General features: G+C 32.2%; 2 protein-coding genes across 2 annotated transcripts in view; both read right to left on the reverse strand.

Annotated features, from left to right (window-relative positions):
• Nucleotides 1-425: 425 nt before the first annotated feature.
• LOC115887083 (E3 UFM1-protein ligase 1 homolog) lies at nucleotides 426-16,190 on the reverse strand. Its single transcript, XM_030906406.1, has 7 exons — nucleotides 16,006-16,190; nucleotides 15,285-15,954; nucleotides 14,791-15,229; nucleotides 10,373-10,642; nucleotides 8,218-8,628; nucleotides 1,399-1,701; nucleotides 426-688 (listed from the first exon to the last, which is right to left on the reverse strand). The coding sequence occupies exons 1-7, from the start codon at nucleotides 16,077-16,079 to the stop codon at nucleotides 561-563; spliced, it is 2,295 nt and encodes a 764-aa protein (XP_030762266.1). The 5' UTR covers nucleotides 16,080-16,190; the 3' UTR covers nucleotides 426-560.
• A 362-nt stretch (nucleotides 16,191-16,552) lies between these two features.
• LOC115887092 (protein Aster-B-like) overlaps nucleotides 16,553-17,516 on the reverse strand; it is a 28,854-nt gene continuing 27,890 nt past the window's right edge. The window contains 1 exon segment of the mRNA XM_030906418.1: nucleotides 16,553-17,382. Coding sequence (XP_030762278.1) covers nucleotides 17,266-17,382 — 117 coding nt within the window. The 3' untranslated portion in view covers nucleotides 16,553-17,265.

The following is a 17,516-nucleotide window of genomic DNA, read 5'->3' on the forward strand; positions in this document are numbered from 1 at the left end:
TGTCCCGATATTTCATTATGAGGATCTGACAACCCTGCAAGCAAACTGTTGTAAACAAAAAATGCTGTTGTGGTGTGATAAGCGAGGTTATAAGCATTTCCAAACTTTTGTAATCATTGTTAAACAATGTTTCTTTGATATGTACTCGCCTTTACAATTATTATCATTATGATATGAATTTAACCGTAACAGAGACGAAGAAGAGACTGTCAAGCACATAATATGTCCAGCGAAAGGACCGACAACAGTGACAGTTGTGTCTGTCATTTTAATTCACAAGTAAATTGTATTTTCTGTCATTGTTTGACCATCAGCTGTCGAAATGTTGCCTGACACGTTGGACAGATCGCAAATTGGTTCTGCCAGCCAAATAAATGTTAAATTTGCCTCTCAACATTCTCATTTTTAATAAATAAAACAAGTGAAACGTTTAATAAACACTATATTACATAATTATTTTACACTTGAAAACAGAATGAGCCGTTATAATTAATTTTTACATTTTACAAACACAAACACCATTTACATTTCTTATCTTTACCCCCACACTTCAACTTTTATCATGTTTTTTCCGTACTAACTTTCTTGAACTCATTTGCAATATTTTTCACGGTCTGGACTTTTTCCTTTAGTTTTACTTTAGCGCTTTCTGCTTCTGATCCGTTGCTTAACATCAAGGTGACAAAATCTAAACAAAATATTTTTTTTAATTCAAAACTTTATTTCATTGACGTCTAGCCGGACCGTGCAACGTTACAACCCGCAGTTCCGCAAGCGTATTTGTCTTCGGTGGAACAGCAGAACAAAGTAATACTTAGCTATAACCTGGTTACAAAATCAGCCTGTGTTTTTTATTTTTTTTACAGGTGTTTTAATTTTTTAATTTTTTTTGCAGCTGTCGGTAATAGCAGTCAAAATACGCCGTAGACGTGTTTTGATTGCGTTGGTTAGTCTTTTGGGTAAGTTTTTTTTTGCGTAGATTGCACGCCAATTTCTACTTTTGGCTTCTACGCATGCGGAAGTTCCTTTAACATTTAGTTGAAACAGATATAGAAAAGCAAATACACAAAAAAGTAGCCACAAATTAAAATAAGCAGGCCAAAAATCGCTTCGCGGTTTTGTTGAGTTATTGTAACAAAGTACTTCAAAAAATAGCCCAAATTGCACTAAATCGCCCAATCTGGCCACACTATGCAGAACTGCGGGTTGTAAAGTTGCAACGGTCCGGCTAGATGGAAATCTTTATTTCAAGCAAATTTCAAATGAGCACTAGGGCTGGGATTTATATCCGATATATCGATAATTTTGCATACTCATCGATATATCGAATAAAAACACGCGAACTTAAAATTATCGATAGTATAAAGTATTAAACAACAATAATTGCATTTTACTTACCATGATAAGACATTAATTCCGTATACTGATCTTCAGCGAGTGAAGATTTCAAATAAGTCAAAACGGTAGATATATGCCGACCACTGGCGTGCAGCATACATTGCGTGGTAGTAGTAAATATGATGAGAGTGGCCAAGTGAAGCACCAGTGCCAGGTCATCGCAGTGGTTCAACTTTTCCAGAAGTTCGTGCTTGTGGTTTAGTACAGTAACGCGATCTTTCTTCTTGTCCACTTTCTTTATTATCATGCTGCAGGCTGCCAGCGCGGTCTCCGCCGCTGACATAAATTCGTCGATGCTTTGACCTGAAATAAATTCGTTTTTATTAAGTTTTCAAGAAATTTCTATACAGGGTGTCAAAAAAATATTTTGGAACAATGCCATGTTTAGGCAGCCCTATTAGTTCAAAATGTCTCCATTTTTCCATTTAGCTGTAAGCGATTTAACCAATGGCAACAATGGAACGTTAAACTCAATTGACAAACGTTAAACGGTGATCGTTACAGGGTGTCAAAAAAATAAAGTACCAAACTACAGTGGACCAAATAGATAAAAATAAGACAAAAAGTTCCTATCAACATAATATGCCCTAAGAGGCTTCCTGATAAAGTTACAACCCTCAGAAAAGATAAATAAAAATTACATATTTAGTCTATCTGGTCATAAAATTCGCGAATTTATTTGACTTGTCACATCTGTCATATCTACCAACATAACAATATTATCATATTGTCACAGCACAAATTTATTGAAAATTAAACTAGAAAAACGTGGAAGAAAGTAAGAAATAATAAAATGAATAAATGAATCTGCGTGTTCTCTATTGCGTGAGTACTAAAAAAACCAGAAAAAATCAATAATGCTCAATTTAACCTCAATTTAGTAGGTAGGCACTTCCGACTTCACGAGAAAATTGATTGAAAATTAGAATAAGTTCTATTAGCGTCAAGAAAATCATGAAGTTTACCTTGAATTTGTTGTAGATTTAAGTTGCCGTTTTACATTCGTCAAGTCTTGTCTTGAAGAAGACTTTATAAATAAATTGTCAGTGTAAAACAGGCTTTAGACACATTTTATTGCCACAGCAAATGGCGCTAGTGGATAAAGTAATTTCAATAAATGACATAAAAAGCAAGGAGCTTTAATTAACAATGTAGTTACATACCACATATGACCTAAAATATTACAAAATTTCAAGTGCGGGCTGTAAGGGATGAAACTTTCCCAGGAAGAATTTTAGGGCAGATGTTTATAGCAACTTTTTTATTTTTATCTGTATCTTTCACTGATGTTTGGTACAGTACTTTATTTACAGCCTTTACAGCCTTAATTGAAACACATCATGTAATTTTTTAGATAATATCTGTGAGGCAGATCATATAGGGTGTTTCTTAAGTAGCCTAAAAAAATTATGGTGTGATTCCTCATCTGTTTTTAAAGAAAAATGTTTATATGAACATGTGGTCTATTCTGGTTTTTCATATACAGAGTGTTAAAAATTTAAAAATATCGAATTTAATTGGCTTAAAATAAATTATACGCTACTGCTTTTTTTCAAAAACCCATTTTTTCTTGATTGGCCATCCTTTTTTAATATGATTGATCTCGTAAACAGTTCAATATGTATACAAGTAAAACTCAAGACATCAATTTTGTTAAAAAAGTGTTGTAACACAGTCACCAATCACACAAAAAAAGTGGCCTATGCTTTTCATCAGACCATCATATCCTATAGTATTTTTCGACGCTGTGCACGAATCCGCTATCAGAATTAAGCTATCACATCTCATTTTTTTTCTAATCTCAAAAACTCCCATATACAAACTTTTGTCCAAGTCCGGCCATTTTTTGAAATTCGCATCGGCCATATTGGATCCGCCATTTTGAATTCTGCCAATATGACGTCAGATTCATAATCAGCGACCAAAAAACCCTATACCGGTGAAAAAAAATCCGTGCGATTTACGAAAATCATGACTTGTGGCAGATTTTTTGAGGTTAGAAAAATATGAGACATGCTAGCTCAATTCTGATGGGTGTTTTGAGTTTACCAGGCCCATTTACATAAGGTTGTAGTTGGTGGTATACATTTTATAAGTTTAGAGAGTTTTTGTTATACAGGGTGTCCCAGAAATGAGTGCAGATATTTTAAGGGGTGGTAGATCTGGCCAAAAGAAACATATTTTTTCTTTACCATTTTTAAAATAAATTGAAAATAACCGAGTTATTTAACTTTGAAAGTTTAAAAAAAAATTGCGACATTTTGAGAGCCGCCGGGGAATCTCGCGGATCCCCCGGCGCGGGGGAGAGATCTCGCGGATCTCGGCTTGTTCGCCGCCCGCTGTTGCCGCATCGACTAGAAAGACTTAAAAAGTACTTGCAAAATCCCACACCACCCAAGAGGTTCTGCAGAGGTGCGTTACTTTTTTTAAGTGGGTGATCGCCAGTAGCCCTACTTGCCCTCGCAACCAAACCAAACCAAACCCACGAATAACCTTAAACATAACCTTAAACTACACACCATACTAGGGATGTACGATTCGAATCGATTTTTATCAAATCGACGTGATTTTTATCAAACGATTTTTTGGTATAATCGATCTTTTTTTTTTAAATCGAAGACCGATTTTATTTATAAAGTTTTACAGGTTTATTTATTTGTTAGAATAAGAAAAAACACTTTTAGTTTTGCTGGAATATTTGTTTGCAGTGCATCCCTAGTAAAAGGCCATCTAGCAATGAACTGAAAAATTAAGTGTAAGTGCTCGCTGCTGCATGCGCCGATATTTGTTTATCACTTTGATATCAGGTGTCAGATTTTTGTCGGGGCTTCCCTTATTTTTATATTTTAGATAACGTAGAATATTCTTTGATTTTACCTTAATTCTTTCTTGTACTTTTATTTCATTTTTGGGATATCTCTACTCCATACATTAAACATTTAGAAAATTGATTTATCTATCTTTATACAACCACCAAAACGTTGACCCATAATAGTAATACATCAGTCCAGTAGAGGACGCTAAGTCAAAAAATTTCTAAATAAAAATTTGTAATTTGTAATTCCTTTAGTGTTTTCGAAATCGTTGTCGGGGTTGCGTCGGTTTTGAAGAAATGTCGAAGAAAACCCCGGACTGTCTACCATCAGCCGCCGGATATACCTAAGTAGTTATTAAAGCAAGTTTTTTTTAACATTTTTTATTGTATTTATGAGTTTAGTGTTTGATTATTAGCATGTGAAAAATTTTAAATAATATTTTAAAAGTGATAGGCATGTGATAGGTTTGTGATGTTCAGTTTAATAGATATTTGGTGTGTGTATGTGTTTGCGTATATGTGTGCTGGATAAAAACACTTTCATTAAAAGGGTAAGCTCTAATTAAACATTAAAGGTTATAATTGTTTTTGAAACGATTGAAAATATTTCCTAATATGGCGAAAAAGAAGCTATAATTGTTAAGATTTATTTTTTCGGTTTACTCCACTGTAAAAGTATTTAAAATATTGCGCGTTTCTCTAGAATTAGTAGAGCAATCTACACTAATATGAATAAAATTAATTTTTCGTATTTTTTTTTCTGTAGCAACTTAAAATAATTGAATTTATAGATAAACATGCAGAATGTGGGTATGGTAGGAGGTGGCAACGTTGCATTCTCTCCGACACTCTCTATGCCCGGTAAACAAATTTCCCGGGGAGTGAACAGTGGCACTCAAAAGTTTTTCAACATTTTCCGGAAAATGTCAAGAAAAATATAAAATTTTCAACATTTTTTTTTCGCAAAAAAAACCTCATAGGCGTGTTTCTGGGGTTGAACTATACTACCAGTTAAATTATCTGCACTCATTTCTGGGACACCCTGTATATTTAAAAGTTTTTGAGGTTAGAAAAAAAATGAGATGTGATAGCGTAATTCTGATAGTGGATTCATCCTCAGCGACAAAAAATACTATAGGATATGATGGTCTGGTAAAAAGCATAGACCCATAGACTTAAAATAAAATATAGACTGAGCATCTCATTCATAAATAGCTGGAACATGCGGTCAGACACTGTCTTGTTATTGTTGTGTTATTGTTTTAGGCACGTTTTAGGTTATAACGAGTGCGACACGAGCGATAGATAGGTTGTCTCTGTCGTAACGGTCGTTCCCTGACGACTCTGCCGAGAAACACAACACTGTCTTTCGTTTCTCAAGTACACCTGAACTCTCCGTATCATAGCCGGGTAATTTTTTTTATTTTAATGAAGCTATAATTAAATTAAAAATATATCGTATTTAAACTGTTTTATATTTTATTAAGATTTAGGACAGGTTTTTTAAATAAAAGTTTAGAAAAAACAATTAGAGTCCAAAAAGGATAAAAATAATAAAATACACGTTATAGAAGAAATTTTATAATCGAAATTAGGTAATTTTTGAAATTAATAATAAATTATTAATTTTAGTCAAACATTTACAACCCCTAATATTAATCAAAACAGGATCTATTCCACAGATATAATAGAAACGGCGACAGGGAGAGAAAAATAAATATGATTGTTGTAATTTTTTTTCTGGTTAAGTGATGTCTTATTATGTAAATTAGAGAAAACATAAATCTGTTCCATTAAAGCAAGGAAGGTGATAAGAAGTGGATAAAATAAAAACTACATTTATTTAACTCGGTACTGTCTTTATTATACCGGATGCGTCTCAAAAGTGGCTCATCCCCCATAATTTTTTTATATTTTCAAATAAAAAAACAAGATTTAGTATGTTAGTATATGAAATAAATTAGGATTGATTGACGCATTCAATTGTTTTTGGTCACTTCCTGTTTCACCGGAAATGACTATAACTTTTAATTTTTAAACGGCACCGTCGGTATATTTCTACTTTATACGATAGAAAATGACACTCTGAATAGAATGACATATCATATGTCAACTTTTGACATTTTCGCATATGGTTTAATTGTAATTGTAACACGCGGTTCATAACGACAATTTGACTCGAAATACCAAGTGTGTGGTATAAATATATTCATAAAAAAATTCATTCAAATATGCCAATGAGTCACCCTTGTTCCATTTGAAAAAATTGACATATGTATGATTAAAAATACGATTTGTACATCTTTTAACCGGCCGAGACAAGACACGAAACCCATTAGACGATCAAAACTATTTTTCCAAGGCTCCTTGATTAAAACTTTAGTGGATTGAAAAAACTGGATTGAAATTTAAAATAGGATATGTTTTTAAGCGACAATGTCAAAAGTTGACATATGATAAGTCATTCTATTCAGAGTGTCATTTTTTATCGAATAAAGTAGCAATATGCCGAGGGTGCCTTTAAAAATCAAAAGATGTAATCATTTCGGTGAAACAGGAAAAGACCAAAAACAATTGAATACGTCAATAAATCCTAATTTATGTCATATACCTACTAACATACAAATCTGATTTTTTTATCTGAAAAAATAAAAAAGTTATAGTGGTGAGCCATTTTGAGACGACCCGGTATATTAAAAAATATTGTTTCATAATGTAATATCATTTTAAAATTCTTGTATGTTATTTTAGATTCTGAAGATAATTTTAGAATAAACCGGAATATATTTTTAATAAAAACATTATTAATTATTAACAGGGTTATAATTATGATTTTGTTACAATGTAAGTAAGTAAATAATGTAATGTAAGAGAAAAAATTCAGATTTTACATTTTACTAAAATATTATCTAAATAAGCGCCTTTCTACAACAACGCCACTGACTCCCAATGGGTAAATTGAGAGTTGCCTACCGGTCAAAAGTCGTTTCAAGACTTAAATGGATTATTTAAGTCAAATTTCTTGCAAATTTGGCACTGGCGAACCATATTTTATAGTTCTTGAACAGAAAAAGTCAATAAAATAAACACTTAAGCACTACAAGCTAAGAAAATGCGTTAATACAGCCGGGGAGATAGCGGCAACAAAGCTTTACCGCACACGTGCGACACGTACTACAAGGTAATAAATGAATGAATAGGCTCCCTCGCCTCTAATCGGTGTTGTCATATTGTAAAGAACTTATCCTTTTTAAACAGTATCCGACTTATAATTTAGTAGTATAAGGACTATTTAATACATCTCTGGAATATTAAAACCTACTTTATTAAACTGTAGTATTAATATCTCAATATATGTGTATAACAAGAAAAAAAATATTGATAATATTAAAGACGTGACAACATAGGCTGGATGAGGAAGGCTCGGTCGACTGTACCCAGAAGTAAACATGTGTACAAAAAAGGTTGTTTGTCCGCGTTGAGATGTAAATAGTGTAGTCTATATTTTATTTTAAGTCTATGCATAGACCACTTTTCTATTTTTTTTTTGTGTGGCTGTGTAATCAATCACAAGAGACTGTTTTCTCAAAAAAACGCAGTGACGTACCATTTATTTTAAGCCGATTAAACTCGATATTTTAAAATGTTTAATACTCCGTAGATCAAAAAGGAAGTACTTTAGACCGCATGTTCATATAAACATTTTTTCTTAAAAAACAGATGAGGAGTCACACTAATTTTTTTAGACTACTCTAGAAGCACCATATTGTATTTGTAAATTAAAAATTTAATGGGAAATCCGCTAATAATACATCTGCTAATAAATTTACGTCATTCCATTAAAAGAAACTAACCCCATTCACAAACCTTTAATAAAAAAATGACCCCTAATGTCCGTATATTTTGTTAAAAAAATGGAATCAAAATCTCACGAAGCTATTTTGAAACAATGCCATTTCTAGGCAGCCCTAATATTTCTAAATATCTTCATTTTTTTCTTTTACCTGTAAGCGATTTAACCAATGGCAACAACGGAACTTTAAACTCGGGCGATAGCTCATTGACAAACTTCAAACGCTGATCGTTATTGAAGTTCTCGGGAACGCTACTAGACATCGTCTCCCCTGCTACATAACTCAAAATCTCCGTGGCCACGTCAGTACACACAGTTTTCAGAAGGTATTTCACCAACTGCGGTTGAATATCTGCAGGCAACAGCTTCAGGCCTTTTTCGAACAGTCTCACGTCACTGATCAGAGCGTTCAGCTTCGTCTGCAGCTCGTTATGAGTCTGTTTTCTGCTGGCTGTACGATCGGCCACGGTGGTTTGGAAAATTTCGGCGGCTATTTGAAGTCCCTGCTCGTTTAATTTCGGTGTTAAGTAGGTAGTCAGAGGGTCAGTTAAAACATCAACACCTAGAAAAAAGAATCAAAATTTATTCTACTTTGGTATTTATACCGGGTGCGTCTCAAAGTGGCTCACCCTTATAACTTTTTTATTTTTTCAGATAAAAACAACGAGATTTGGTTTGTTGTATATGATATAAATTAGGACTGATTGACGTATTCAATTGTTTTCAGTCACTTCCTGTTTCGCCGGAAATGACTACAATTTTTGATTTTTAATAGGCACCCTTGGTATATTTTTACTTTATTCGATAGAAAATGACACTCTGAATAGAATGACATATCATATGTCAACTTTTGACATTTTTGCGTATGGTTTATTTTAAATTGTTACATGCGGTTTATAACGACATTTTGACTCAAAATGCCAAATCCGAGGTATCAAATTATTCGTAAAAGAATGCTTTTTCCAAATATGCTAGTGAGCCCACCCTCATTCCATTTGAAAAAAAAATTAGATATAATTAAAAATACGATTTGGGCATTTTTTAACTGGCCAGGATAAGACAGGAAAAACATTAGACCATCAAATCTATTTTTCCAAGGTTCCTTGATTAAAGATAAGTGTTTTTAACACAGCCATGGCACTCTAGATTAAATTTAAAATACAATTTTTTTAAGCGACAATGTCAAAAGTTGACATATGATATGTCATTCAATTCAGAGTGTCATTTTCTATCAAATAAAGTAAAAATATACCAAGGGTTCCATTTAAAAATCAAAAGTTGTAGTCATTTCCGGTGAAACAGGAAGTGACTGAATAAACTTTAATTATTTTTGAGCACCACACGTCACTTCCTGTTTCGCCGGAAATGACTACAACTTTTGATTTTTAAATGGCACCCTCGATATATTTTTACTTTCCTGAATAGAATGACATATCATATGTCAACTTTTGACATTTTCCCTTAAAAAAATCGTATTTTAAATTTCAATATAGAGTATAGTGTAAAAACATTAATTTTTAATCAAAGAGCCTTGGAAAAATATATTTGGTCATCTAATGTTTTTGGTCTCCTTTCCTGGTCGGTATCGCATTCGTATTCGCCCAAATCGCATTTTTAATCAATCTCAATTTTTTCAAATGGAATGAGGGCGGCCCATTAGCATATTTTGAAAAGCATTTTTTTACGAATAATTTGGTATCACACACATAATCGAAAAAAAAAACGGCGTCCTGTTGGCTTGGAAATGACGATCGATGACATTTCGCATATAATTTTACATATAAAATGACAGCGATCTTCATTTCATAGCCATCGCTGGACGCCGTTTTTATTCGATCATACGGTACTTAGAGTAAAATTGCCGTTACATTTATGGCCATGGCACTCTAAATTGAAATTTAAAATGCTTATTTTTCAATTGAAAATGTCAAAAGTTGACATATTCTATGTCATTCTATTCAGATTGTCATTTTCTATCAAATGAAGTAAAAAAATACCAAAACATTTCTGGTGAAACAGGAAGCGACCGAAAATAATTGAATGTGTCAATCAGTACTAATTTAAATCATATACAAATATACCAAGTCTCGTTCTTTTATATGAAAAAATAAAATAGTGAGGTACCCATATATAGGAGTAACCCATTTTTGAGACGCACCCGGTATACAGATAGTAGGATATGAATTTCAAGGGTCCTATAACCTGTTATGCAATACCCAGTCCCAGCATGAACCTTTATAGCCTTCCTCTGCAGTCCAAAGATACATTTAACTCCAGAAGCATGACTTGAATTAGAATCAACTTACCCTCTTCCTCCAAATATCCTTGGAGAATTTCCCGAATCTCGGACTCGTTCACTACCTCAAACTGTTTTTTTGATTCGCTCGGAGCAACTTCATCATCCTCATCTTCATTCTTGTTACCTCCACGAAAGTGCTTCTTCGTGGATTTTGTTTTAGTCTCGCGTCCTTGAGTCCCCCCACCGCTTTTACCACCGGCAGCTTTCTTACGCCTTTCTTCTTTTTTGTCAACTTTTTCTTCGAAATCGTCTGATCTGTGCGACTTAGTTTGAGAACCTACAATAAATAATTATAAGATTGTTTTAATGCGCTTTTCGAGAAACCGCACTTTTCCAGACGCACTAATGGATAAAATGGGTTTTTACGATTATATACAGGGTGATCCGAACTGTATTCCGGAATCTTCGGCAGCATATTCTGCAGATAAAAATAAGTAATAAATAACTAAAATGTTTACTTTCAGAGATACAGGGTGTAGAAGTTTCATTTTTATTTCGATTTTTTCCAAATAATTTCTGAAGTAACGCCAATATTTGGATGAAAATTGGTGTCTGGAAATTTTTTGAAATGAGAAATTTGATTTTGGTGTCAGTATGACTCCTACTAGTAGAGGGCGCCACCTACATGTGTTTTAACTGTTTTGAAGCGTAATAACTTTTTGTCCGTACCTGTATAAAACTACCGAGCGAAAAAATACACACCTCTTTTACGTAAAAAATATCTCTTTGTAAAAATCGCTACGAGTCTACGAGCAACCGTTCTTAAAATATTTGGAATGGAAATAGACAATACATGTCATTATTGACGAAAAATAAACACGTTGAGTAGATAGTTATTTCACTGAAATAATAAATTTGGGAAATTTTTATGTTTTTAAATTAATCATAAATTTTTGCTGCAAAAAATGATGATAAAACAGTTTCTGTTGAACTTTTGGAACAAAAACATTTCAAATTTATGATTTCAGTCTAATAACTATTTAGTCAACATGTTTAATTTATATCAATGATGACAGGTATTGATAATTTCGATTCCAAATATCTCGAAAACCATTACTCGTAGCGATTTTTACCAAGAGACCTTTTTCACGTAAAAAAACGTTGTGAATATTTTTTTACTCGGTAGTTTTATACAGGTACGGACGAGAAGTTATTACTCTTTAAACTAGTTAAAAAATATGTAGGTGGCGCCCTCTACTAGTAGGAGTCATATTGACATCAAAATCAAATTTCTCATGTCAAAAAACTCCCAGACACCAATTTTCATCCAAATATTGACGTTACTTCCGAAATTATTTGGAAAAAATGGAAATAAAAATGAAACTTCTACACCCTGTATCTCCGAAACTAAGTATTTTAGAACACTTATACGAACTTCTTTACTTATTTTTATCTGCAGAATATACTGCCGAAGTTTCCGGAATACAGTTCGGACCACCCTGTATACAGTGAAGGAGTATTTTTTTTGAAATAAGGAATTTTTATTTTGAAACGTATAAACAAACCAAACCCTTACAACAGAGTAAAAATCCATATCCATTTTCGACTTACTCTGTATATACCAATTGATTTATAGTCTGTTTTAACATGATTAGTTATGCAGAAAAAAAACTATCAAAAAATACTTCCAGTCAAGAAATATCAGTAATTTGAGATTTTATTACTTTGAAAAGGAAAGGTCTTGTATTCCAGATAAAAATAAGTAAAAAAGTATGTACAAATGCATGTACTAAAATGCTTAGTTTCGGAGATACAGGGTGTAGAAATTTCATTTTTATTTCGATTTTTTCCAAATAATTTCTGAAGTGACGTCAATATTTGGATGAAAATTGGTGCCTGGGTGTTTTTTGACATGAGGAACTTGATTTTGATGTCAATATGGCTCCTACTTGTAGAGGGCGTCACTTACATATTTTTTAACTGGTTTGAAGAGTAATAACTTTTCGTCTGTACCCGTATAAAACTACTGAGTAAAAAAATGTACATTTACGACGTTTTTTACGTAAAAAAGGTCTCTTGGTAAAAATCGCTACGAGTAATGGTTATCGAGATATTTGGAATCGAAATTATCAATACCAATCATCACTGACATAAATTTAACATGTTGACTAAATAGTTATTAGACTGAAATCATAAATTTGAAATGTTTTTGTGCCGAAAGTTTAACAGAAACTGTTTTATCATCATTTTTTCAAAAAAAAATTATGATTAATTTAAAAAAAATAAAAGTTTCCCAAATTTATTATTTCAGTCAAATAACTATCTAGTGAACATGTTAATTAAACTGTGTCAACGTGTTTATTTTTTGTGAGTAATGACGTGTATTGACTATTTCCATTCAAAATATCTTGAGAACGATTGCGATTGCCGATTTTTAGCAAGAGACATTTTTATGTAAAAAGTCACGGAAAGCTATATTTTTTCACTCTGTAGTTTTATTAACACATGTACAGGGTGGGTCAAATTCGACGCTTTTAAATGGAAACACCCTTTTCTATAGAAGATAGACGAAAACTAATATCGGTGTCTGAAGCTCAATTTTCATTAAAAACATGATGGTGAAAACCGCACATCAATATCTGTTACCGTTTCGGAGTTACGGGGTGTTTTTCAAAAATGTGCATTTTTAACAAATCGCTGTAACTTTTTTGCTATGGAAAACTTTTTATTTCTATGAAAACATTTCCAAAGCACCTTTTTACATAGAATTTAATGGTTTAAGTATAATTTTTTAAAAATTAATAATTTAAGAGTTATCAACAGAAAAATTTATTTTTTATTTAGGACACCCTCTATATTTTTAATTAACTGTAAAGAATTTAAAATTACCTTTCCAAAAATATAGCACACTTGATATTTTGTTAAAATCCCCTTCGAAATACAGAATTTTTAAAAGTTCGCCACTTTTAACTAGTAGGCTTTGGACCCCTTATTGATGATATGCCCTTAATGGAACTCGAAAACATATTTTTCCAGCAAGACGACGCACCGCCTCTGAATGCTGAAGTTATCAGCAAATTTTTGCAGCGAATTACAAGAATAATTGAATAGCTAACCAAGATCCCAGCCGTTGGCCGTCGAGGCCGCCTGACTTAGTGCCCATGGATCTAATCCTATGGATATATTTGCGGAAGAATAAAGATTCCTTATTCTTCCGTATAATCTAGACAAGAATTAGAAATACTTAGCAGTTATGAGAGGGTATCTTTCACCCCCACTGAGTTAATGAATTCCGCGAGAAATGTTCAAAAACTACCCCGTCTGTCCATAACAGAAGACGGTTGATATGTTGAACACCTGTAGCAAATCTCATGTCTTGGTTTGCTATTTATTTTAATTGTTATTAGACATAGCTTAAATGTGTTGATGTTGGTTAAATATATTTTAAATTGTTATAAAATTCTGCATCTCTCATAGCAAATGTTATTTTCGTTTTAATTGATGCTCACAGCTAGATTTTTTTTGCATTACAGCCGGTACCGTTCAAAGGCTACTTATTTAAAGCGGACGAATTTTTATGTACTCTATATCTCGAAAAGGAATCGAGCAAAATATCAAGTGTGTTATATTTTTGGAAAGGTAATTTTCAATTGTTTTCAATAAATTAAAAATATACAGGGTATATTTTTAATTTATGGCCCATATAAACAATCAAATTTTCTGTTGATAATTCTTAAATTATTAATTTTAAAAAAATTATACTTAAACCATTAAATTCTAAGTAAAAAGGTGCTTTGGAAATGTTTTCATAAAAATACTTAATTTTCTATAGCAAAAAAGTTACAGCGATTTGTTAAAAATGCATATTTTTGAAAAACACCCCGTAACACCGAAATGGTAACAGATATCGATATGCGGTTTTCACCATAATGTTTTTGACAAAAATTGAGCTCCAGACACTGATATTAGTTTTTGTTTATCTCCTATAGAAAAGGGTGTTTCCATTTAAAAGCGTCTAATTTGACCCACCGTCAAAAAACTCGCAGACACCAATGTTCATCCAAATATTGACGAAAAAATCGAAATAAAAATGAACCTTCTACACCCTGTATTTCCGAAATTAAGCATTTTAGGACATACATTTATATGAACTTTTTTACTTATTTTTATCTGCAGAATATGCCACCGAAGTTTCCGGAATACAGTTAGGACCACCCTGTATATTATGATTTGATGGTAGTTTTGAAATGAGAATTTTATAAGAGGTCACCAAAAAAAAATACTGCATTTATTATTTCTACAGCAATTATCTGGAATCACCCTGTATATTTTATAAAACAAATAAGGTGAGAATATTTAATAGGGAACCTATATTGTTTTTTTTTTCAAAAAAGAAACTGGGCAATCCTGTTTAATTGGACATAAAATAATTACAAAATAATTAAAAATTATCTATTATTATTTATTATTAACACAAATAAATACCTTGAATTTCAATAATATGTTTTTGGTATTTGCCTGATTCCACTACACTTTTAGCCTTTTCTTTCACAAGCTCTTCACATTTACTAGAAAGGCTTTCCAGAAAAGATTTGCTGATTACAAAATCTTCTATAACTATAGTTTGCTGTTTATTTTGTCCAGACAACAACTTTTCTAAAAGAATTGATATATCTTTTGAAGTGAAACTTGAAGGTAAATTGCTCTGCAAGTCTACGTATGTTTTGCTTGAAACACACTCTTCGATATCTGCTTCAATTCTGTCTAGAATTCTCTTCAAAACCACTACACTCGCAAGGTAAAATAGTTCTTCATTGGGTAGTTGTTTCTTTAAAAAGGTTTTATAATCGTTTATACCTATTCTAGTTAAGGAATCATATTCCAGATATCCATTTTGTTTGTAAAAATTATTTACCCATTCAACCTGTATTTAAAAAAAGCCGTTTAATAAATTTCATTTTAAAGATTTCTGTACTTACTTGAGATCTTAAATAACAATTAGGAATATACTGAGCCCCTGGCAATCTGCTACTTAAAATTCCATACATACAACTTTGATCAAACAGTGAAAAAAACAGCTTTTCACTGAGTCCAATTTGATTCAAAATAGAGGCAACAGATGTGGGTCTAGTTAAACCGACCAAAGCCCCTCGAAGTTGTGCTTTGCTTCTCGCAACAAAACCCTCAGTAAAAAATACTTTAGCATCGTTTTTGTCCTGTTGTCCAAAAATTAGTTTACCAAGATGTTTCTCTACTACTTGATGTTGTAAAAAATCTGCAGGTAAATCGTATGAAAGGGTCAAATCGCCCACACTGATTTGCCCGTTTTGTTGTAGTTTTTCATTGATTTCTCCGGCAATCCTATCAACGTAACTCGAATCAATTAACTGACCTAAAATGTTATGAATATCTTTGCGATTCTTTAAAACCTCGTTAAGGTGATTATTGATGTGAGTTAAATCTACTCCAATAATTTTAGCTAATTCGACAAGGTTTATACGCCCTCCGGCAATATACAGTTCGTCTTGTATATTTGTTATAAGATGGGAAGCCGTAATATATTCTTTCCCATCAGTGGTAAATATTAAATCTATTAATTTTCTATCTATTAGCCACGAAACAATCTCTACACAATTTCTTTCTGATAATCTAAAAAAATTGTTTGCTTAGTTGTTAATTTTAAATAAAGCTTTAGATTACTTTTGTGTGGTAGAACTAAGCTGGACTTTTTGGAAATCTGCAGCTAGTCGTTTTACTTCTTCCCAATCAGCCATTTTAGTTATTTGCTATTGTTCTGCTATTATCAAATTATAAACTAAAAAATTTAATAATAATCTTTACTTTCCATATGGACAACATCACTGACAGCTTATATCGAAAATAAACATGACAAATTGTGTTGACACTTGACACAAGTCATATGTTTGACAGCCTATTTTGTTGCTCAGATATTGTATTGTTAGTTGCCTAAGTAAAAGTAATAATTGGTAATAATAATGTAATCTTTGAATGTATAATACTACCACGAACTAAGATCTCCCTGATGATTTTCATTGAGAATTACGCACTTATTTTACAAATTCCGTTACGTTCAGATATTCCATTACATACTCAGAAGCTCTACTCAGAATTATTCATATTATATTAACTCAAAACTATATACCTAGAGAAAGATAATAACATTTCTTATTACTTTCTCTTTGCTCAAACCAGTACAATCTAATGGAGTAATAAAATAATGCAGCAATTAATTTCCACTTCTTTATTTTTAAAGGAACAATTTATAAATTATATACTAAAAATAGTAACACAGTGCGCCATTGACATATCTATAGGTATTTTACTGAATTTTACGTGATCAAAGAATTAAAACTATGCACCACCCAGAGAAGAAACCACTTACAGGAACTAGCCACTAGAAGTACACTTTCCGAAACTAATACTTCTACAGTGTCTACAATTATTACTGTTTTTATGTTACGTTTTACTTTTAAATTCAACCACCAAGAGCTTCTATAAACATTCACTTTAAGACACCTACATATAGAAATTGATTATACATATAAATATATACAAATTTTGAGAAAATGCATGTAGGTAACCGACATTTTTTTTGTATAAATGCAAAACGCCTAAATTCCAGTATTTAATTAATAACTATATTGTTTTAACAGTTTTATACCTTAAATAATTACATTAAGTTATTTTAGAAACTGCTAATACCCCGAAATAAATAAATGCAGTAAAATACCTAATAACTAGGGATGGGCGTTAATGAATTGTACTTATCGATAAGTTATATATCGACAGGTATCGATATATAGGAAAAAATCCCATCCCTAATATTAACCCGAATACTTAAAGATGAACAGTAGGTATTGCAAATAAAATCTGGTGATTTAATGAGCAGCAAAAGGAATAATTTTGCGTTCATCTTCCAAATTCGATAGAAGAAAGGATCTATAACTCTGATTTAGGATTTTCGTTACTGAGATTATTATCTTCTTGCATTTCAGACATCTTGCTCAAATAGTTGGGCTGAATCGATCTCTGAAGCTCGTTCAGTGACTCTTCCGCCTATCAATATAAAAAGTAATTTATTTAGGTGAACAGGGGTAGAACTCTGTAATTGAATAGCCAACAGTAGCGATGAAGAATACTGTCCTTGGCCGTAGAAACTAGACGGCAAGCGACAGTATTCTTCATCGCTA

This window comes from Sitophilus oryzae, unplaced genomic scaffold (genome assembly GCF_002938485.1).
Source record: "Sitophilus oryzae breed Bouriz unplaced genomic scaffold, Soryzae_2.0 scaffold_1146_pilon_pilon, whole genome shotgun sequence".
Classification (NCBI taxonomy): Eukaryota; Metazoa; Arthropoda; class Insecta; order Coleoptera; family Curculionidae; genus Sitophilus; species Sitophilus oryzae.